The sequence below is a fragment of the Grammomys surdaster genome, unplaced genomic scaffold, assembly GCF_004785775.1.
Source record: "Grammomys surdaster isolate TR1022 unplaced genomic scaffold, NIH_TR_1.0 61, whole genome shotgun sequence".
Lineage (NCBI taxonomy): Eukaryota > Metazoa > Chordata > Mammalia > Rodentia > Muridae > Grammomys > Grammomys surdaster.
This window is the reverse complement of record NW_021604563.1, coordinates 11,839,686-11,856,611: the sequence shown is the minus strand read 5'-3', so window position 1 is coordinate 11,856,611 and position 16,926 is coordinate 11,839,686. Positions and strand designations below refer to the sequence as shown.

At 39.1% G+C, this 16,926-nt stretch overlaps 1 protein-coding gene and 1 pseudogene across 2 annotated transcripts; one reads left to right on the top strand and one right to left on the bottom strand.

Moving 5' to 3' along the window:
* Positions 1-7,497: 7,497 nt before the first annotated feature.
* LOC114608252 (spermine synthase-like) lies at positions 7,498-8,598 on the bottom strand. Of its 2 annotated transcripts, XM_028752287.1 has the most exons (2): positions 8,425-8,598; positions 7,498-8,271 (listed from the first exon to the last, which is right to left on the bottom strand). In XM_028752287.1, exons 1-2 carry the CDS (start codon positions 8,596-8,598, stop codon positions 7,498-7,500), a joined length of 948 nt encoding a protein of 315 aa, XP_028608120.1. The 2 variants fall into 2 exon arrangements, with proteins under 2 accessions (XP_028608120.1, XP_028608048.1); XM_028752215.1 differs by having other exon boundaries at positions 7,498-8,598.
* Positions 8,599-15,133: 6,535 nt separating this feature from the next.
* On the top strand, positions 15,134-16,427 carry LOC114626918 (annotated as a pseudogene).
* The last annotated feature ends 499 nt before the right edge of the window (positions 16,428-16,926 follow it).

The window sequence follows — 16,926 nt, the reverse complement described above, 5'->3', positions numbered from 1 at the left end:
TTAAAATTTATACTATATACAGACCTGAATGTAGTAGTTTGTTCTGATCTCATCTCTTTAGGCAGTTAAACTGGAATTGCAAATTCCTTAACAAGAGAAGCCATTCTCATCTTGGAATAGCAAGTTGTTCTTAGTGTATTTACACATAATCTCATAGGATTGGTACTTTCTTTGAATTTTAGGTTCCTACTCAAATGTTGCCTACTCAAATGGTTGTCACATTAGTGCTCAGCATAAACAGAACTTTCTTGACCCAGTGTGCATCTGTTCATCATTACACCTATTACTCTGGTCCATTTTCTGTTTTTATTGGTTATTTTATTTATTCACATTTTGAATGATGTAAATAAATAAAATCCCCCATCCTGGTTTCCTCTCCACAAACCCTCTTTCTAATTCCCTTATGCCTGCTTCTATGTGGGTGCTCCACCACCTACCCACCTACTTCCATTCACTGCTCTAACTTTCCCCTATGCTGGAGCATTGAACGCACACAAGACAAAGGGCTTCCATTCTCATTGATACCAGATAAGATAATCCTCTGCTACATATGTAGCTGGAGCCATATGTCCCTCCATGTGTACTATTTGATTGATGGTTTAGTCCTTGAGAGCTCTGGGGTCCTGGGTAGTTGATATTGTTGTTCTGTATATGGTGTTGCAAAGCCTTTCAGTTCCTTAAGTCTGGTCCATTATTTTTATTTAAAATTATCATTGTCTCTCCATATACTCTATATACAATAATAGGTTTTACATTGTTTATCACTAGATATATTAAATTGATAGTTCTTTAAAAACCTGTATGATATTCTCTAGTAATTCCAGGTAAGTATAAAAGTACTTAGGGGGACTCCTTCTGGGGGGGGGGCATTCCACCTCTTTTGTTTTTAAAGCCAGTTTTTCAGAGTTCTTGTAAAATCAGGTAAGAAGCGTCAATACTCACCCCTTCGACACTCAGAGAGTCATGAAGACCCTATTTAAAGAAATATAAATCCATATTAATAATCTTTTATCAAAGGACTGTTATAGCACAGCCAAACACTAATCAGACTATATAATATATCAATTAGTAAGAGCTTCTTCTACTTTTTGTGAGATTACTTCTCTTCTCTAAATTAATTGTTGAGGGAAATTAGGATTTACATTGCTGTTGAAAATATTAAACAACAACTTAAATTCTTTTGTGGAGAGGTTAAAATAAGACCTTAGCCAATTACCATCTCCTAGAACCTTTTGAAAATAATATGAAATAAGTAAACTCTCTCTCTCTCTTTTTTTAGAACCTTTATCTGTTTTTCTAAAATTATTTATTTATTTTTTCTCAAATCATAATTAATTCACACAGGGGTTATAAACACAGAAAGGCAGGATGTGGGGAAGGGGATGACACTGGGGTGTGGGTGTTCAGGGGGGAATACAGATATCTTTCCGGACCAGGTATCAGCTGGGTAAAGGTTCAGGGGACAGGTCACTATGACTCTGCCTATGACTCACTTGTACTTATCTAAATTGGTATTGTCTGCCAAGGCTACCCATTTACAAGGTCTATGACTACTCAGGCTGGTAAATTTACACAAAAGCTGCCAGTTTACAATAGTTTATAGACATCTGCTTCAATGCTTTTCCACAGAGACCCAAGACTTGGTGTTAATATACATGTATGACAGGCCTATTGCTGATTTTAGGCCTTTGGCTGATTTTAGGCCTTCAATGTGTAAGCAGGGCTGCCCCTGACATCTCCTACCTTCTCTAAGTATAGAAAGGCTGTGGCAATTCTAATCTTGTGAAGGCAGGGATAGAGCCCTGACCTCCAGTAATTGAAGGGAACCTTGTAATGACTCCAGTCCCCCTGTCATTGTCCAGTGAGGCATGAGGGCCATACCCATCCCAATGTCTTTTTCCTGGAGAGGGTTTACTTTTGACATCAACCCCTATGCAGTCAGGCTTGTCCCTCAGGGAACCCAGATAGATAGATTTATCTTTTACTTATATTCCCTTGAAATGCTTAGCCTCACAGCCTAAGCAAGAATTCAGATCGCCTGACAGAGGGGGTTCTGTGTGACCCCTTTCTGCTTGGTCTAGGGGCAGAAGTCCCCCCTTTTAGGTTAGGTGGAGATGGGTTTTGGAAACACCCTGTATAAAGTAACAACCTCATTTTGAGTCTTGTGGTCCTCCATAGCTAACTAATGATAATGTATCTGAGTAGGTTTTGCTACCAAATGATTTATCTGTTGTATCACAGAGTTATTCCGCCTATTTGAGAGCCAGGGACCAGCAGAAAAAAGCAAAAAGAACCCAAATAATGGTCCCAAGATGGGAGGAAATAGGGTTGACAACCTTGGAGAGGCTGAAAACCAATTCTTTACCAGCTTTCATCTGTCTCTTTCTCTCTCTGATTTTTCTCAGGGCCTTCACTACCTGTTTCATGCTCTCTTTAACCCTCCTTGTCTTGTCTATGTAAAGGCAACCTTCTTCTTTAAGAGCTGTACACAGTCAAGAGCTGTACACAGCCTTTTCTATTGTAATAGAGTAAATCAAGTCCAATAAATATCTTTGTGATTTTAGGAGTTCTCTTCAGACAGTGAAACGAGGGATTTCTTCAGATTGGTGATGTCAATCTCTACCTGTTTGATGTTCTTGTCAATGGTCCTTCAAAGATCTGAGTGATGTAAGTTTGGAGGCCAGCATCTGGATTAGAACTTCCAATAGCAGACATCACGTGTGATTCATTTTTACCTGGAAAGGAAAAAGAAGGGAATTCTCAGGGAGATTTCTCTTCCCTGGATGTAAATTGTTATTCATCTTATTTATGGTTGGGCCTGGCTTTGTGGGGTATCTATTTTTTTATTAATCTTTTTAGTAGCCAGTTAGCTGTGCCTTCTGTGGTATCAGACAGGCATATCAATCCTCGGCCCCATAAGGGAACTTTACTTATAATGTTTTGGATATTTCATACCACTTAATGGTTTGTTCCACTTCTGTCATCACAGATGACAGGATTCTATTCTTTTTGGTTGCTGAGCAGTGTCTTATTGTGTTTGCATGCATAATTTTCTTCTGTCGGTTGGTAGCTACTAAGATATTCTTGATTTTTGCTTTTGTTTTTCCATTTCTTAACTATTTTAAGTAGCAATGAACATAAGAATGCAGAAAAATCTCTTGAACATACTGATTTTCAAGTCAATGATAGTATTGCTGGATTGTGTGGACACTGTAGTTTTAGTTGTTGGAAGATTTCCCACTGAATTTTACAAAATGATTTTTATTAATGTATATCCTAACCAATAGTAGTTTGCAAGTTTTCAATTTACTCTATATTACCTACATCTTCAGAAGATTCAATTATATTTATTTTTCAAATTACACCCACTTTTTATAAGTGAGATGATTATTGTGATTTCAATTTATACTTCTTTGCTGACTATTGATATCGAGAATTTTTCCTATACTTCTCAATTTGGATGTCTACTTTGGAAAACGTGTGTTTAAGCCTATCAAACATTTCAAATATCTATGTAAATATTTCTTGAGAATTTCATATATGTATAAAATGTGTCTTGATCATATCAAACCTAGTCCCTCTTCTCTAAATTCCCCTAAATCTTCAATACCCAAAATCCTCATGCACATTCAGAAAGTGACTCTTACAATCATCATCTGCCAATAGTTCCTCAGTGAATCGTCATTTTATGAGCCCCTCCCTCATCCATACTGAAATTTTACTGGCTTGATTTATTCAGATCTTCTGCATGCAACTAAAAATCACTGAAACTTCATGCATATATCAGGTTTGGTATGGTAAGAAATGCTCGTTAATATTAGCCCTAGTAGGCCTCTATAACTGGGCACTCTCACAATCACTCCATGAATGTCTCTGAACTGTTGGGAGACATGTACAAAATGATTGATGTAGAAGGCCAGTTTAGGTCTGAGCATATTACAATATTCTCTGACATTTGAGCAGTTATAGTTCTCTGTATTCAGCATCACCAACTACAACAAAAACTGTGATTTTTATGATATTTTGAAGTCACATAATTTCATTTCTTTGTTTGTTCAAAATGAGTTTGATTATTTGATTGATGTTTGGGGGAATTTCTATAAACTTCTAGATTTTTTCTAGCTTTTTCCTTTTTGTGTTTTTACCAATGTGAACTGAATATGGAAGTTACATATTTTATCATAGACATTTTCATGATATACATCTTCCAGATAATGAGTCTCTCTCTCTCAATCTCTCTCTCTCTTTCTCTCTCTCTCTCTCTCTCTCTCTCTCTCTCTCCCTCCCTCCCTTTCTCTCTCTCCCCCTCTCTCTCCCTTTCTCTCTTTCTGTATGTATGTATGTATGTATGTATGTATGTATGTATGTATATATGTATGTATGTATGTATATGTCTGTGTTTGTCTGAATGTGTATATGTGTAGTGTTTGGTTGATCAATGTTTCCTTAATTTGCTATTGAAATATTTACAATTCTTATTAAATTTATTACTATATATATAGGCATATTCTCTTCATATTAAATGAAATTGTTCTCTTGCTTTCCATGTTGGATGTTCTATAAGGAAAAACAACACTACCAGTATGTTTGCATAATACTTTTATATTAGGAATTTGCTAAATTCATTCTTGGTTCTGTTTCTGTATAATCTTTGATGCCTTCTATATGTGATAGCATGTCTTCCACAAACAATGAAATTTTGACTTTGTTTTTCACTATCTGGATATACTTTCATCACCTATACTTTTAAAAGTTTACAACCTATATGTCATGGTACACATTAGAATTTGAAATTGTGTAGAGTAACAAGTTGGGCTCTGTAAGTGGGAAAGTTGATGTTGATCACACCTTTTCACATAAAATGAGTGTACACATATATGGACATGTTTGCTTTTCTGGATTTAGGAAAACTTGGACTCAGAATTCCAGAAATCTTTGTCTTTATTTTTCTTCAGTTGTTACCTAAAGCGTATATGTGGAAATTTTAGTGTCATATGTGCTTAATTTTTCTTTTGATATAGTAAATATGGTTACTAATTTTCTAAGGAACTATATTGATCTGTATCAATCATGTATCATCTAGATAGATATATAGATCAATAGATATCATCTATCCAATATTTCTTTTAAAACAAGGTCTCATTTGCAATCCATTCTAGCCACAAACATGTGGCAATTCTCTTGCATGAGCATCCTGAGTGTTATAAATATAGGTAGTAACACTACACCAAAGTCAAATTTATATATTTTAGCTAAACAATTTTACCTCTAGTGACTCCATATGGATTAGACCTGAAACACACAGTTTAAAGCTAAATGTATATTTTATTCAATATTACATATAATCTTGAATTGAACAAAAATATTAAATTTTATATCTGTATAATATAGATGTCAATGAAAAATCTTAATATGTTCAAATATACGAAACTAACTTTATTATGTGTATGTTAGGAATGAAATACATAATTTTCTATGCACATTCATAGAATATAGTATTCTTTAATTATCTCTGGAATTTTCCTTTACCTTGTAAGTATAGAATATTAACATATATTTTAATTATTCATTGGTGATTTGCTTCAATAGATCACTTACTTTATGCTAGAAAGGTTTACATCCCCCAAAAGCCATGATCTTGTCTTGTACCACTTATCTTATCTCCTTTCTCTTAGCTTCTCTGCAATAATAACCAGTGTAGGGACTGGAAAGATTGCTCAGTGGTTAGAGCACATGCTCTTGCAGAGGATCTGAGTTTGGTTCCATGTAGTAGGAGGTTGTGATTCCCTAATTGGTTCTTGATTATGTCAGTAAAGAAGGCAAGAGCCAATTGCTGGGTAAAGGCCAAAGGGTGACTTCTGGGTCCCAGGAGAAAGAGAAGGGATGGAGGGAGGGAGAGATTTTTTTCTGGTAGGTTTGGAACAGAAAGCATGATATAACAATGTAAGATATTGGGTGGCTGGAAACGGTTGCCTCTTTCACTGGCAGATGGCTGAAATAGGTTAGTTGATAAGGGCCAAGCACTTAATTGTGTGATCTGGCTAGTTTTAAAATAAAGCTGTCTAGTGTTTTTCTTCTGTTGAACAAAGGTGAGTAGGGGCAAAAAGAGGGAAGCTGGATCAATAACTGGTGGTTTGACAAACCTAGCTGAAAGGGGCTGGTAGAGTGTGTGTTGGTGTATGGTTATGATTGAGTTTGAGCAAGGGGAACATGAAGAGGTCAGAGCATGGGTTGTGGCACAAGGCAAAAAGGTATCCTGTTTTTAAAATTATATGCAACATTTCCTAGCATACACATTGGGAAGTTCACATCTGCCTCCAGCCTTAGTGAACCTAACACTCACCTCTAGCCTCCACAGGCGCTTGCACACATATGACACACCCTCATTCAGACACTGGCACAGTCATATAACTAAAATAAAAATGAATATTAAAATTAAATAATATGTGATATAATTAATTAGAGATCAAATTATAGGACCTTTCAAAACATTCGCATTGTTAAATGTTGAAAAAATAAGATAATACAAATGTTATGAAGAGATGTAAAGAAGGATAGTGAAATCAACTACTCTTATTGTATCAGGGCATATTTGATCTTTTGTGATCATTGTTTCTTTTATGAAATTTGTAGCATCAAAACTTGATGAGTATATATACATTTATTTCATCTTAATGATTTTTCTCTAGTAATAGGCAGTACCTTCATTTATACTGATTAATTATCCTTTAAAATTGACTTTAAGAATAGAGACACCAACTTGTTTTCAGATTCCATTTGCTTGATTAATTAACTTTTACATTGTAAGACTCAGGCCTGTTTGATACCACAGAAGGCACAGCTAACTGCCTACCAAAAAGATTAATGAAATAAATAGATACCCCCACAAAGTCAGGCCCAACCATAAAAAAGATGAATGGCAATTTATATCCAGGGATGAGAAATTTCCTTGAGAATTAACTTCTTTTTCTTTTCCAGGTAAAAATGGATACCCATGATGTCTGCTGTTAGAAGTTCTAATCCAGATGCTGGCCTTTGAACTTACACTACTCAGACCTTTGAAGGGCCACTCACAAGAACATCAAACAGCTACAGATTGACATTACTAATCTGAAGAAATCCCTCGATTCGCTGTCTGAGGAGACCTTTAAAAATCGCATCCACATGTCCAAATTAAAGGTCTACTGAAACCAAAACAAAAACACAAACTCCACCCAGAGGAAAAAAAGATACTAAAATCACATTCTAGGGGGTCATTGCATTCTGCAGTCTTTGCTGGTCTAATTGTCCTTCAGCTGACTTTTAAAAATTAACACCCTAACTCATCAAAATATACATTTTTCCCATTGGGTTTTTTTTAAATTAAAAGTAATAATTAAAAATGAAAATCACTTGAAGGAATTCATGAACAGTTGCCTGACTCATTTGATGGCATATACGCCATATGGAGGTCAGGAAGGTGACTTGCAGCACATGTCATTCAGGGGATGCTCTTCTTTAAGGCTTAGCTTTCTTCCAAACAGTGTAAAATACCCACAATTCCAAGTATGAAGAGACACAGACAATCTCTTTTGAGATTTCCACAGGACAATACAGGCGCCCCAGCTGTTTTTCATAGAGCGATAGGGCTTCAGTCAAGTTGACACAGCTTCCCTGTGTGAAGTATTTTCCATCCTGTTTCAGAACCTTCATTGACAGGTCAAGAATTAGTCTGAGAAACTCCCATGTGGAATCTTCTTCTGGAGATGTAGAGATAGGGACAGCTGTCAAATCATTATTCACATAATCAAACTCTCTCTCTTCTTTGGCATACCTCTTCAGTACTGGAATACAGTCTTCTGTAAGAATCTGATAGCAATCTCCTTTAAGGTTGTCTAAGACATCTCCACATGTTCTCCGCATGTATTTCTTACATCCATCAATTAACATTTGGTCAATCTCTACCATAGTGACCATCTTTGGTTTCAGTTTGACAATTTCACATAATATGGCTCCATCTCCACCTCCCAGAATCAGTACATCTTTGCCATTGTAGTCTTCTTTACCATTGCCCATGATGGCCCTGGTATATGCCAAGTCACACTCTGCCAAATTAACATCCCTGCTAAGGATGAGAATATTTCCAAACTGCTTTGAGTGTAGAATTTTAATGTTCTGATAGGGTGAATCTTCATCATACACCACTTCATCTATGTCATACTCAACCAGGCTCCCATCAGCTGTAGGCCAGTATCTGTCAATGGCCCCTCCTTGAACTATAGGTGGTAATCGCTTCACCGGCCCAGTACTGTCTTGACTCAATTCTTTCATTTTTTCTTCTATTTTGTTCAAAAAGCTATCAGTTTCTTGTTTGCCTTGCACATCACTGTCGTAACTCTGAAGGTCCAGCAACACCAATCCATGTGGATAAATTCTCAAATTGGCAAAGCTGCCATTCTTGTTTGTGTAAGTTGCTAAATATCCATGATCCTGCCAGGTGTGCATGGACTCTGTCATCCCCTGCTCCTGAAAAATGGACTGAAGGCCTTTCAGAGTGGCCTCACCATCAGCTTTGGTGCCAAGCGTGAAGTCGAGCGTGCTGTGTCTTGCTGCTGCCATAGTGTGGCGAGGCCCTGTGCCATGCCTGGGGAGGCGACTGCGGGAGACTGAGGGACCACGCGGCGTGTCATTCTGCGGGCCAATGTCATTTACTTTTACTTAAAAAAAAAAGAAAGGTCATTGGTGATCTTATAAAAAGAATTGTTTGGAAGGATAGGATCTAATCATTCTTTCACAAGTTAATGAAGACATTAGTAGTAAGGAAATAGGACAGGCAAAGAGCATTCATTTTTAAGTTTAACTGTCAATGAAATTAAAAGTAGCAAACATTTGGAGACAGTTGGAATAAGGAAAGGAAGTCATGCTTCTTGGGAAAGCGATTAGACTATAAAGATATTATACATGAAGCCCTATCTAACAGTATTAAAATTGAATTTAGCTACATTTTATTTGAAGATTTGATTAGATGATTCCCTTCTAGAAATATAAATAAAATTCAACAATGAAGAATTCAGCTAGATTTTGGAATTTTGACCACTTGTTTAGTAGTAGCAAGCCAAGAAGGTAAGATAGCTATTTTTTTCTGTATTATTTGGAAACTTAACCAATAATTCATAATCCTCTATAGGAATAAATAATCAGTGATCATACCTGTTGAGAATTCTCTGTTTAGTTCTATCTCTCATTTTAATTAGGTCATTTGCATTGTTGGTGTTTAATTTCTTGTGTTCTTTATATATTTTGGATATGAGCCCTCTGTCAGACATACAGTTGGCAACAATCCTTTTCTACTCTGTAGGCTGCCACATTGTCCTATTGATGATGTCCCTAGCTTTATGAAAGTTTTTCAGGTTAATGAGGTCCCATTTATTAAATATTGAATGCCACTATCACATCAGTGGGAGCACTTGTTTGGAATGTCTGTGTTTTGCTGTGGCTTCACTGCTAGGGTCTGTTCAGAAATCTTTCTCTTGTGCCAATATTTTCAAGACAGTTCTGCACTTTTTCTTCTGGAAGAGTACTTTGCCTACAGGGTAGTAGGTAAGGAAGAGACATATAGCTGTTCCAAAAGATTGACTAAGTCACTATGAGTGCTCAGTTGTCGATGGAGTATAGTGACCTTCACTCATAAGGCTCAGGAGACTTTCAGGAAAAGAAGTCAGAAAGAACATAACAGCCACAGGATGAGGAGGAGCACTGTGTTGGTCTCTGGATATGACATGGCTATTATACACATGAATACATGTATAGATGGCAGCTATGGTTATCCGCCCTTAAACTGCACAAGATCAATTCAGTTAAAAGTCCAACAGAGTGGAGAGGGGTTCCCAATAATTCAGTTAAAAGTCCATCAGAGTGGAGAGTGGTTCCCAATGTCCACCCATAGGTTAGGTACTAATGAGAGCTGACAGATGTTAAGAAAGAAGTCACTTTTCTTTGTGAAGTCATGGCCATTTGGAGTTTTTTCATGGCCCAGTGGATAGCTCCCTACCTGTTACATATAGATAGTAATAATTGGACTAGTAGGTAATAAAATAAGGAAATAAAAATCAAGCAATCAATAAAAGGGAAATGAGTCATCGAGGGAAAGTCCTCATAGTTCCAAACTATGTAATGTCTTCAACAAAAGGTCTTACTACCTAGGGCTGGATTATAGCCAAGAGATATGATAAAATACTACCTGAATTCTTAACTATTTTGTTATTATTCATAACACAAATGTTTCCTCCCCCACCTCTGTCATCCCTCCCAGAGTTCTTTCCCCGATCCTCTTTCCCATTGTCACTGAGAGGTTGCCACTCTGGGCATCCCCTTTTCTAGGGCATCAAGTCTCTACAGGATTAGTTGCACTTTTTCCCACTGAGGCCAGACAAGGTAGTCCTCTGCTACATATGTGTTGGGGGCCTCAAACCAGCCAATATATGCTCTTTGGTTGGTTACTTCATCTCTGGGATCTCTAAGGTCTCTGGGTTAGTTAACACTGATAGACTTTCTATGGGTTGCTGTCTTCTTCAGTTTCTTCAATCCTTACCCTAATTCTTCCATAGGGGTACCCAATCTCAGTCCAATTCTTGGCTGTCAGTATCTGTATCTGTCTCAGTCAGCTACTGGTAGAGCCTCTCAGAGGACAATCATGCTAGGCTCCTGTCTGCAATCACAGTATAACATCAGCAACAATGCCAGGGTTTGGTGCCTGCTGATAGGATGGATACTAGATTGAGTTTGTCACTAGTCAGACATTCTTTCAGCCTCTGCAGCAGTTTTGTCTCTATGTTTCTTATAAACATGAACAAATTTGGGATGAAAATGTTGAAGGTAGGTTGGTGTCCCCATTCCTTCACTGAGGACCCTGTTAAAAAATGGAGGTAGTCTCTTCAGTTTCCAACTCTCTACTGTTAGGCATTTCAGATAAGGTCACCTCCACTGAGTCTTGGGAGCCTCCCACATCCCAAATCTCAGGGAATTTCTTGAGGATCCCTCTACTACTAACACACAACTCCTGGCAGCAGAATTCTATTCATTTTCCTGGCTTCTGGGCTTCTCTCCTGGGCCCCCATACCTGATCCTACCCCTACCCTGTTTTCCTCTCACTTCTTCCATGTTCCTTCCTCCCCCTGCCTCCCATGATTATTTTGTTCCCCCTTATAAGTGAAAATGAACCATCTTCATTTGGGGCTTCCTTCTTGTTTAACTTCCTATGGTCTCTGGGGGTATATCATTGATATTCTGTAATTTTTGCCTAATAACCACTTATTGGTGAATATATATCATTCATATCCTTTGGGATCTGGGTTATTTCAGTTATGATGATATTTTCTATTTCTAATGATTAACCTAGAAAATTCATCATGTCATTGTTTTTAATAGTTGAAAAGCATTGCATTTTGTAAACAAACCACATTTTCTGTATCCATTCTTCAGCTGAGAGATATCTGAGATGCTCTCAGTTTCTGGCCATTAGAAATAATGTTGCTATGAACATAGTGGAGCATGTGTCCTTGTGGTATGCTTGAACAATTTTTTGGGTATATGTCCAGGAACAGTAAAGCTGGGTCTTCAGGTAGAACTAGTCTCATTTTTCTGAGAAACCACCAGGTTGATTTCAGGAGTTGTTCTTCCAGTTTGTAATCTCACCATTTATGGAGCAGTGTTTCACTTTTTCCACATCCTCAACAGCATGTGATACCTCTTGAGTCTTTTTTTTATGTTAATCATTCTGATCGGTGTACAGTGAAATCTCAGGGTCATTTAAAATTTAATTTTCCTGATGACTAAGGATGTTGGACATTTCTTCAAGTGCTACTTGACCATTTGAGATTCCTCTGTTGAGAATTCTGTTTGACTCTGTACCCCAATTTTAATTAGGTTATTTTGCTTTTTGGTGTCTATCTTCTTGAGTTCTTTATGTATTTTGGACATTAGTTCTTTATCAGATGTATGGTTAGTGAATATCTATTCCCAGTCTATAGGTTACGTTTTGTCTGTCCTTTTCTTTGACTTACAGAATCTTTTTAGTTCAAGAGGTCCCATTTATTAATTGTTGATCTTAGAGCCTGAGACATTTGTATTCTATTTAAAGAATGTTCCTCTGTGCCAACACTTTCCAGGCTATTTTCCACTTTATCTTCTACTATATTCAATGTATCTGGTTTTATGTGGAGGTCCTTGATCAACTTTGACTTGAATATTATGGAGGGTAATAAAATGGATCAATTTTCATCCTTCTATATGGAGACTATAACTTAGACCAACACCATTTTTTGAAGATACTTTCACTCTTAAGTCTTGGCTTCTTTGTCAAAGTTCAAGTGTCCATAGATGTATGAGTTTATTTATAGGTCTTTGATTCTATTCCATTGATGTACCTGTCTGTCCTTGTACCAATACCATGAGGTTTTTATCACTATTGCTCTATAATACAGCTTCATGTCAGATATGATGATTCTGTTTTTGTTGTTGTTGTTTGTTTGTTTGTTTTTCGAGTCAGGGTTTCTCTGTATAGCCCTGGCTGTCCTGGAACTCACTCTGTAGACCAGGTTGGCCTCAAACTCAGAAATCCACCTGCCTCTGCCACCAAAGTACTGGGATTAAAGGCATGCATCACCACCGCCCGGCTAGAGACGGTGATTCTCACAGAAGATTTTTTATTGTTGAGAATCATTTTCCCTATCCTGGGGTTTTTGTTTTTCCATATGAAGTTGAGAATTGCCTTTTACATGTTTGTGAAGAATTGTGTTGGGATTTTGATGGGGATTTCATTGAATCTCTAGATTGCTTTTGGCAAGATGACTATATTTAACTACATTAATCCTACTGATTCATGAGCATGAGAGATTTTTCTACCTTCTGAGATCATCTTTGATTTCTTTCTTCAGGGGCTTGAAGTTCTTCTCATACAGATCTTTCACTTGCTTGGTTAGAGTTATACCAAGATATTTGATACTATTTGTGGTTATTGTTCATGGTGTTTTTACCCTAATTCTTTCCTCAGCCTCCTTATCATTTATATAAAGAAAGGCTTCTGATTTGTTTGCATTAATTTTTATATCTAGCCACTTTCCTGGTAGTATTCTCTGGTAGAATTTTGAGGGATGCTTATGTATATTATTATATCAGCTGTGAAAGCCTAGACTTCATCCTTTTCATTTCGTATCCCCTTGACCTTTTCTTTTATTGCTCTAGATAGAACTTTGAGTACTATATTGAATAGATAGGGAGAGAGTAGGCATCCTTGTCATGTTTCTTTATACAAATGATAAGGAGGCTGAAGAAGGAATTAGGGCATCTTCCTTAAACAATCTAGATATGTAGTTGTCCCTGACTAGCTCATGTATTCAACTGATGCCATGAGAAACTTCTCCCCAATTTAAGTGATCAATTAAAAAGCTAGACCCAATGATTGGGCAGTGGAGGGATAAAGGTGACTTGAAGATCATGAAAGGGGCTTTCAGAGAGAGAGAGAGAGAGAGAGAGAGAGAGAGAGAGAGAGAGAGAGGAGAAAGATGAAAAAGAGGGGGAACTTGCCATGGAACAGAACCACTGTCTCTCTCCACATCTTGAGAAATCAATGTTTAACATGAGAATGCAAGCCACACCAGACTTACCCACTATATCTTAGTGACAAAAGTTGTTGTAAGACTTAAATTTTCAAAAAATTATAAGGCAAATATAACAAGGTTTTTGAGAAAGTAAAGATACTCTATAATATAAAACATCCATATAGGAGCTTGGTATTAAAGAAGAGTATATTCTAGTGGATAGAAAGGAGAAATATTGGTAGATTTTTTTACTATTTTCTTTTTCCAAGATGATATTTTTATTAATTATTTTGAAATCATATGTGTGGAGAGCCGCGGTAAGCAGTGATGGCACTGGCATCTGATGCTCTCACAAGCTTAAAGATAAACTGCCTTTGGGCTAGTGGAAAATGCACGCCAAGTCGTGGCCCATCCCGGGGTGTATATGCGCTCCTGAGCAAGCAGCCAACCAGAAATGTACATGCCGCTCCAGGGTGTATTTAAGAGGTGCCTTTTCGGGTCCTGGGATTTTCCTCTTCACATGGCAATAAAAGTTTTGCTGCAGAAGGACCCTGGTGTCTGCGTGCATTCTTGCTGGCGAGATAAATGCACGGGGAACAGATGGCACCAAAACCCGGGACACTCACCATCACCGGTGCTGGCTGAGGAAGATCTCCCATTTGTGGGGAGGGTTCAGAACTGCAGGACGAAAGTAAGCTCTTAGAGGTATGTTTGGCCTTGATTTTTCCCATCTCACTCCCCAATTACAAGGTGCCGTGGAGGCTCTCATTCTGGTTGTGCCAGCGCTCATTGTCTTCCTTTTGATTTTGTTTTGTTTCCACTGATTCTCTTGTTAAATTCCACCGCCGCCTGAGCCGGTACCGCCCCCCTCCCAGCCACTGCTTCAGGCCGCAGTTTGGCATGGTTAGTCAGACGTAGATTAGCCGTGGTGCCCCTACCGTGTGTCAGATTCTCTCGTAGATAAGAGAGCAGCATGGGAGCTTAGCATTCGATTATTACGGTGCTCTAGACGCTTTTGCGACAGCATAAATTAAAAGTCTCCACAAAAACGTTAGAAGGGTTTATGAAGGAGATCGATCACGTAGTGCCCTGGTATGTATGCTTGGGATTGCTGACGCTCGCCTCCTGGGACAAACTGGAGGGCGATTTAATTAGGGAACAACAGAATGGGAAGTTGAAGCCTGGGATGCGGCCACTGTGGAAACTAGTAAGATCGTGCCTACAAGATAAGAAGTGCAGCCCGGCTATCGTGGCAGGCCAGGGAGTGTTAGAAGAATTACAGGACAGCATGTCAGAAACAGAGCGGGGTAAGAACTTAGGAGCTCAGGAAAAAAAGGGAGCTCAGAAAGAAAAAGGAAAAAAAGGCATGCCTAAGAAGACAGACCCTTCCAAAGACTTTCAGTCTGCGGGAGTGAGAGATAAGGGAAAGGAAATCTCCCTGGTAGAGGAACGTACAAAGGAGAAAAAGCCTCTATATCCGGTAAAGGAATTGGAGACTTTGAGATTAGATAGCTCTGAGTCAGAGGAGTTAAGTCCTTCTGAGGAGGAAGACTCAAATGAAAAAGGCGGCTCGCTATGAGGAGAAAAGATACTATCTAGATAGGCAGCTGCCGCCGCCGAATCGAGAACAAAAGGAGGCGGGGATTAAAAACCGCGCAGGCACGGCTCCTCCCCCTCCTGCGGTGAATTCCCAGGCAGCACTCCCTGCAGCAGTTCCTAGTGCACCTCTGCCCTATGCGGACGGATGCTGCACGGACTCCTTCCTTTCAAAGGAAGATAAAAGAAAAATGCTACAAGCTTTTCCAGTGTTTGAAGCTGTAGAGGGAGGTTGCGTCCACGCACTGGTAGAATATACCTCCATTAAAGAACTTGCTGAATCAGTTCAGAAGTATGGGATTGATGCCAATTTCACAATCATGCAGCTAGAGAGATTTGCCGCTATGGCAATGACTCCGAGTGATTGGCAAAATACAGTAAAAGCTGCCCTCCCCTAACATGGGACAATGTATGGAGTAGAAAGCTTTGTGGCATGACGCTTCTCAGACGCAGGCAAAAGCCAACGCTAACGTGGAAGGCAATCAGCGACAATGGACATTTGACCTGCTAACAGGGCCGGGACAGTTTGTTAATGATCAGACAAACTACAATTGGGGAGCATACGGCCAGATCTCTGCTGCCGCTATTAAACCATGGAAAGCCCTCTCTAAGAAGGGGGAGGCTGGGGGAAATTTAACAAAGGTATTGCAAGCCCCCCAGGAGTCATTCTCAGACTTCGTGGCTAGAGTGACAGCAGCAGACAGAATTTTTGGAGACCCAGAGCGAGTCAGACCACTAATAGAACAGCTAGTATATGAAAATACTTCACCAGAATGCAAGGCAGTCATTAACCCTAGAAGAAACAAAGGGCTGACAGATTGGATAAAAGTCTGCCGAGGACTTGGGGGTCCACTGACCAATGCTGGCCTCCCAGCAGCTATCTTGCAAAGCCAAAACCACTCAAGTCCTGGCGGCCGTAAAATATGCTATAACTGTGGCAAACCGGGTCATTTGAAATGAGAGTGCCGTGCTGCCAAGCAGAAAAGACCAGGACTTTGCAATAAATGCAGGAAAGGTTATCACTGGGCTAATGAGTGTCGCTCAGTCAGAGATATTCAAGGAAAGCTTATTCAACATGATTCCCCACCATCGGGAAGAAATGAAGGTATTCCAAAAAACGTGTGTTTGGGCCCCAGGTCCCAGGGCCCCAAAAAATATGGGACACAAACCTGCAGCCGGGGGACACCTCTAGCTGCAGAGCTACAAAGGGCTCCACAGGATTGGACCTCCGTTCCACCTCCCAATTCTTACTAATGCCACATGTGGGCGCGCAGCTTGTCTCAGTTGATTTCAAAGGTCCCCTGCCTGAGGTAAGTGTCGGCCTTATTCTAGGTCGTTCCTCCCTAACATTAAAAGGACTCATGGTTCACCCTGGAGTGATAGACCAAGATTATACAGGAGAACTTCAGGTTCTCTGCTCTTGTCCACAAGGAATATTTTCTATTTCCCCTGGGGATAGGATTGCTCACTTGGTTATTTTCCCAAGTTTGCATGATTGTTTCCCATCAACCGGGGTGCCTAGAGGCACCAATGGGCTTGGTTCTTCAGGAACTGACTTCGCTCACCTGGTAGTCGATCTTAAAACTAGATCCACTTTACAATTAATGATAGAGGGGAAGAATTTTGTAGGAATTTTAGACACAGGAGCTGATAAAAGTATTATTTCCTCCAACTGGTGGCCTAAGGCGTGGCCTGTTACATAATCATCCCACTCCTTACAAGGGTTGGAATATGAGGCCAGCCCTGCAGTCAG

What these genes read in the sequence shown, in the direction of transcription:
- LOC114608252 (XM_028752215.1), bottom strand. Translation starts at nt 8,598, where the DNA reads ATGGCAGCAGCAAGACACAGCACGCTCGACTTCACGCTTGGCACCAAA.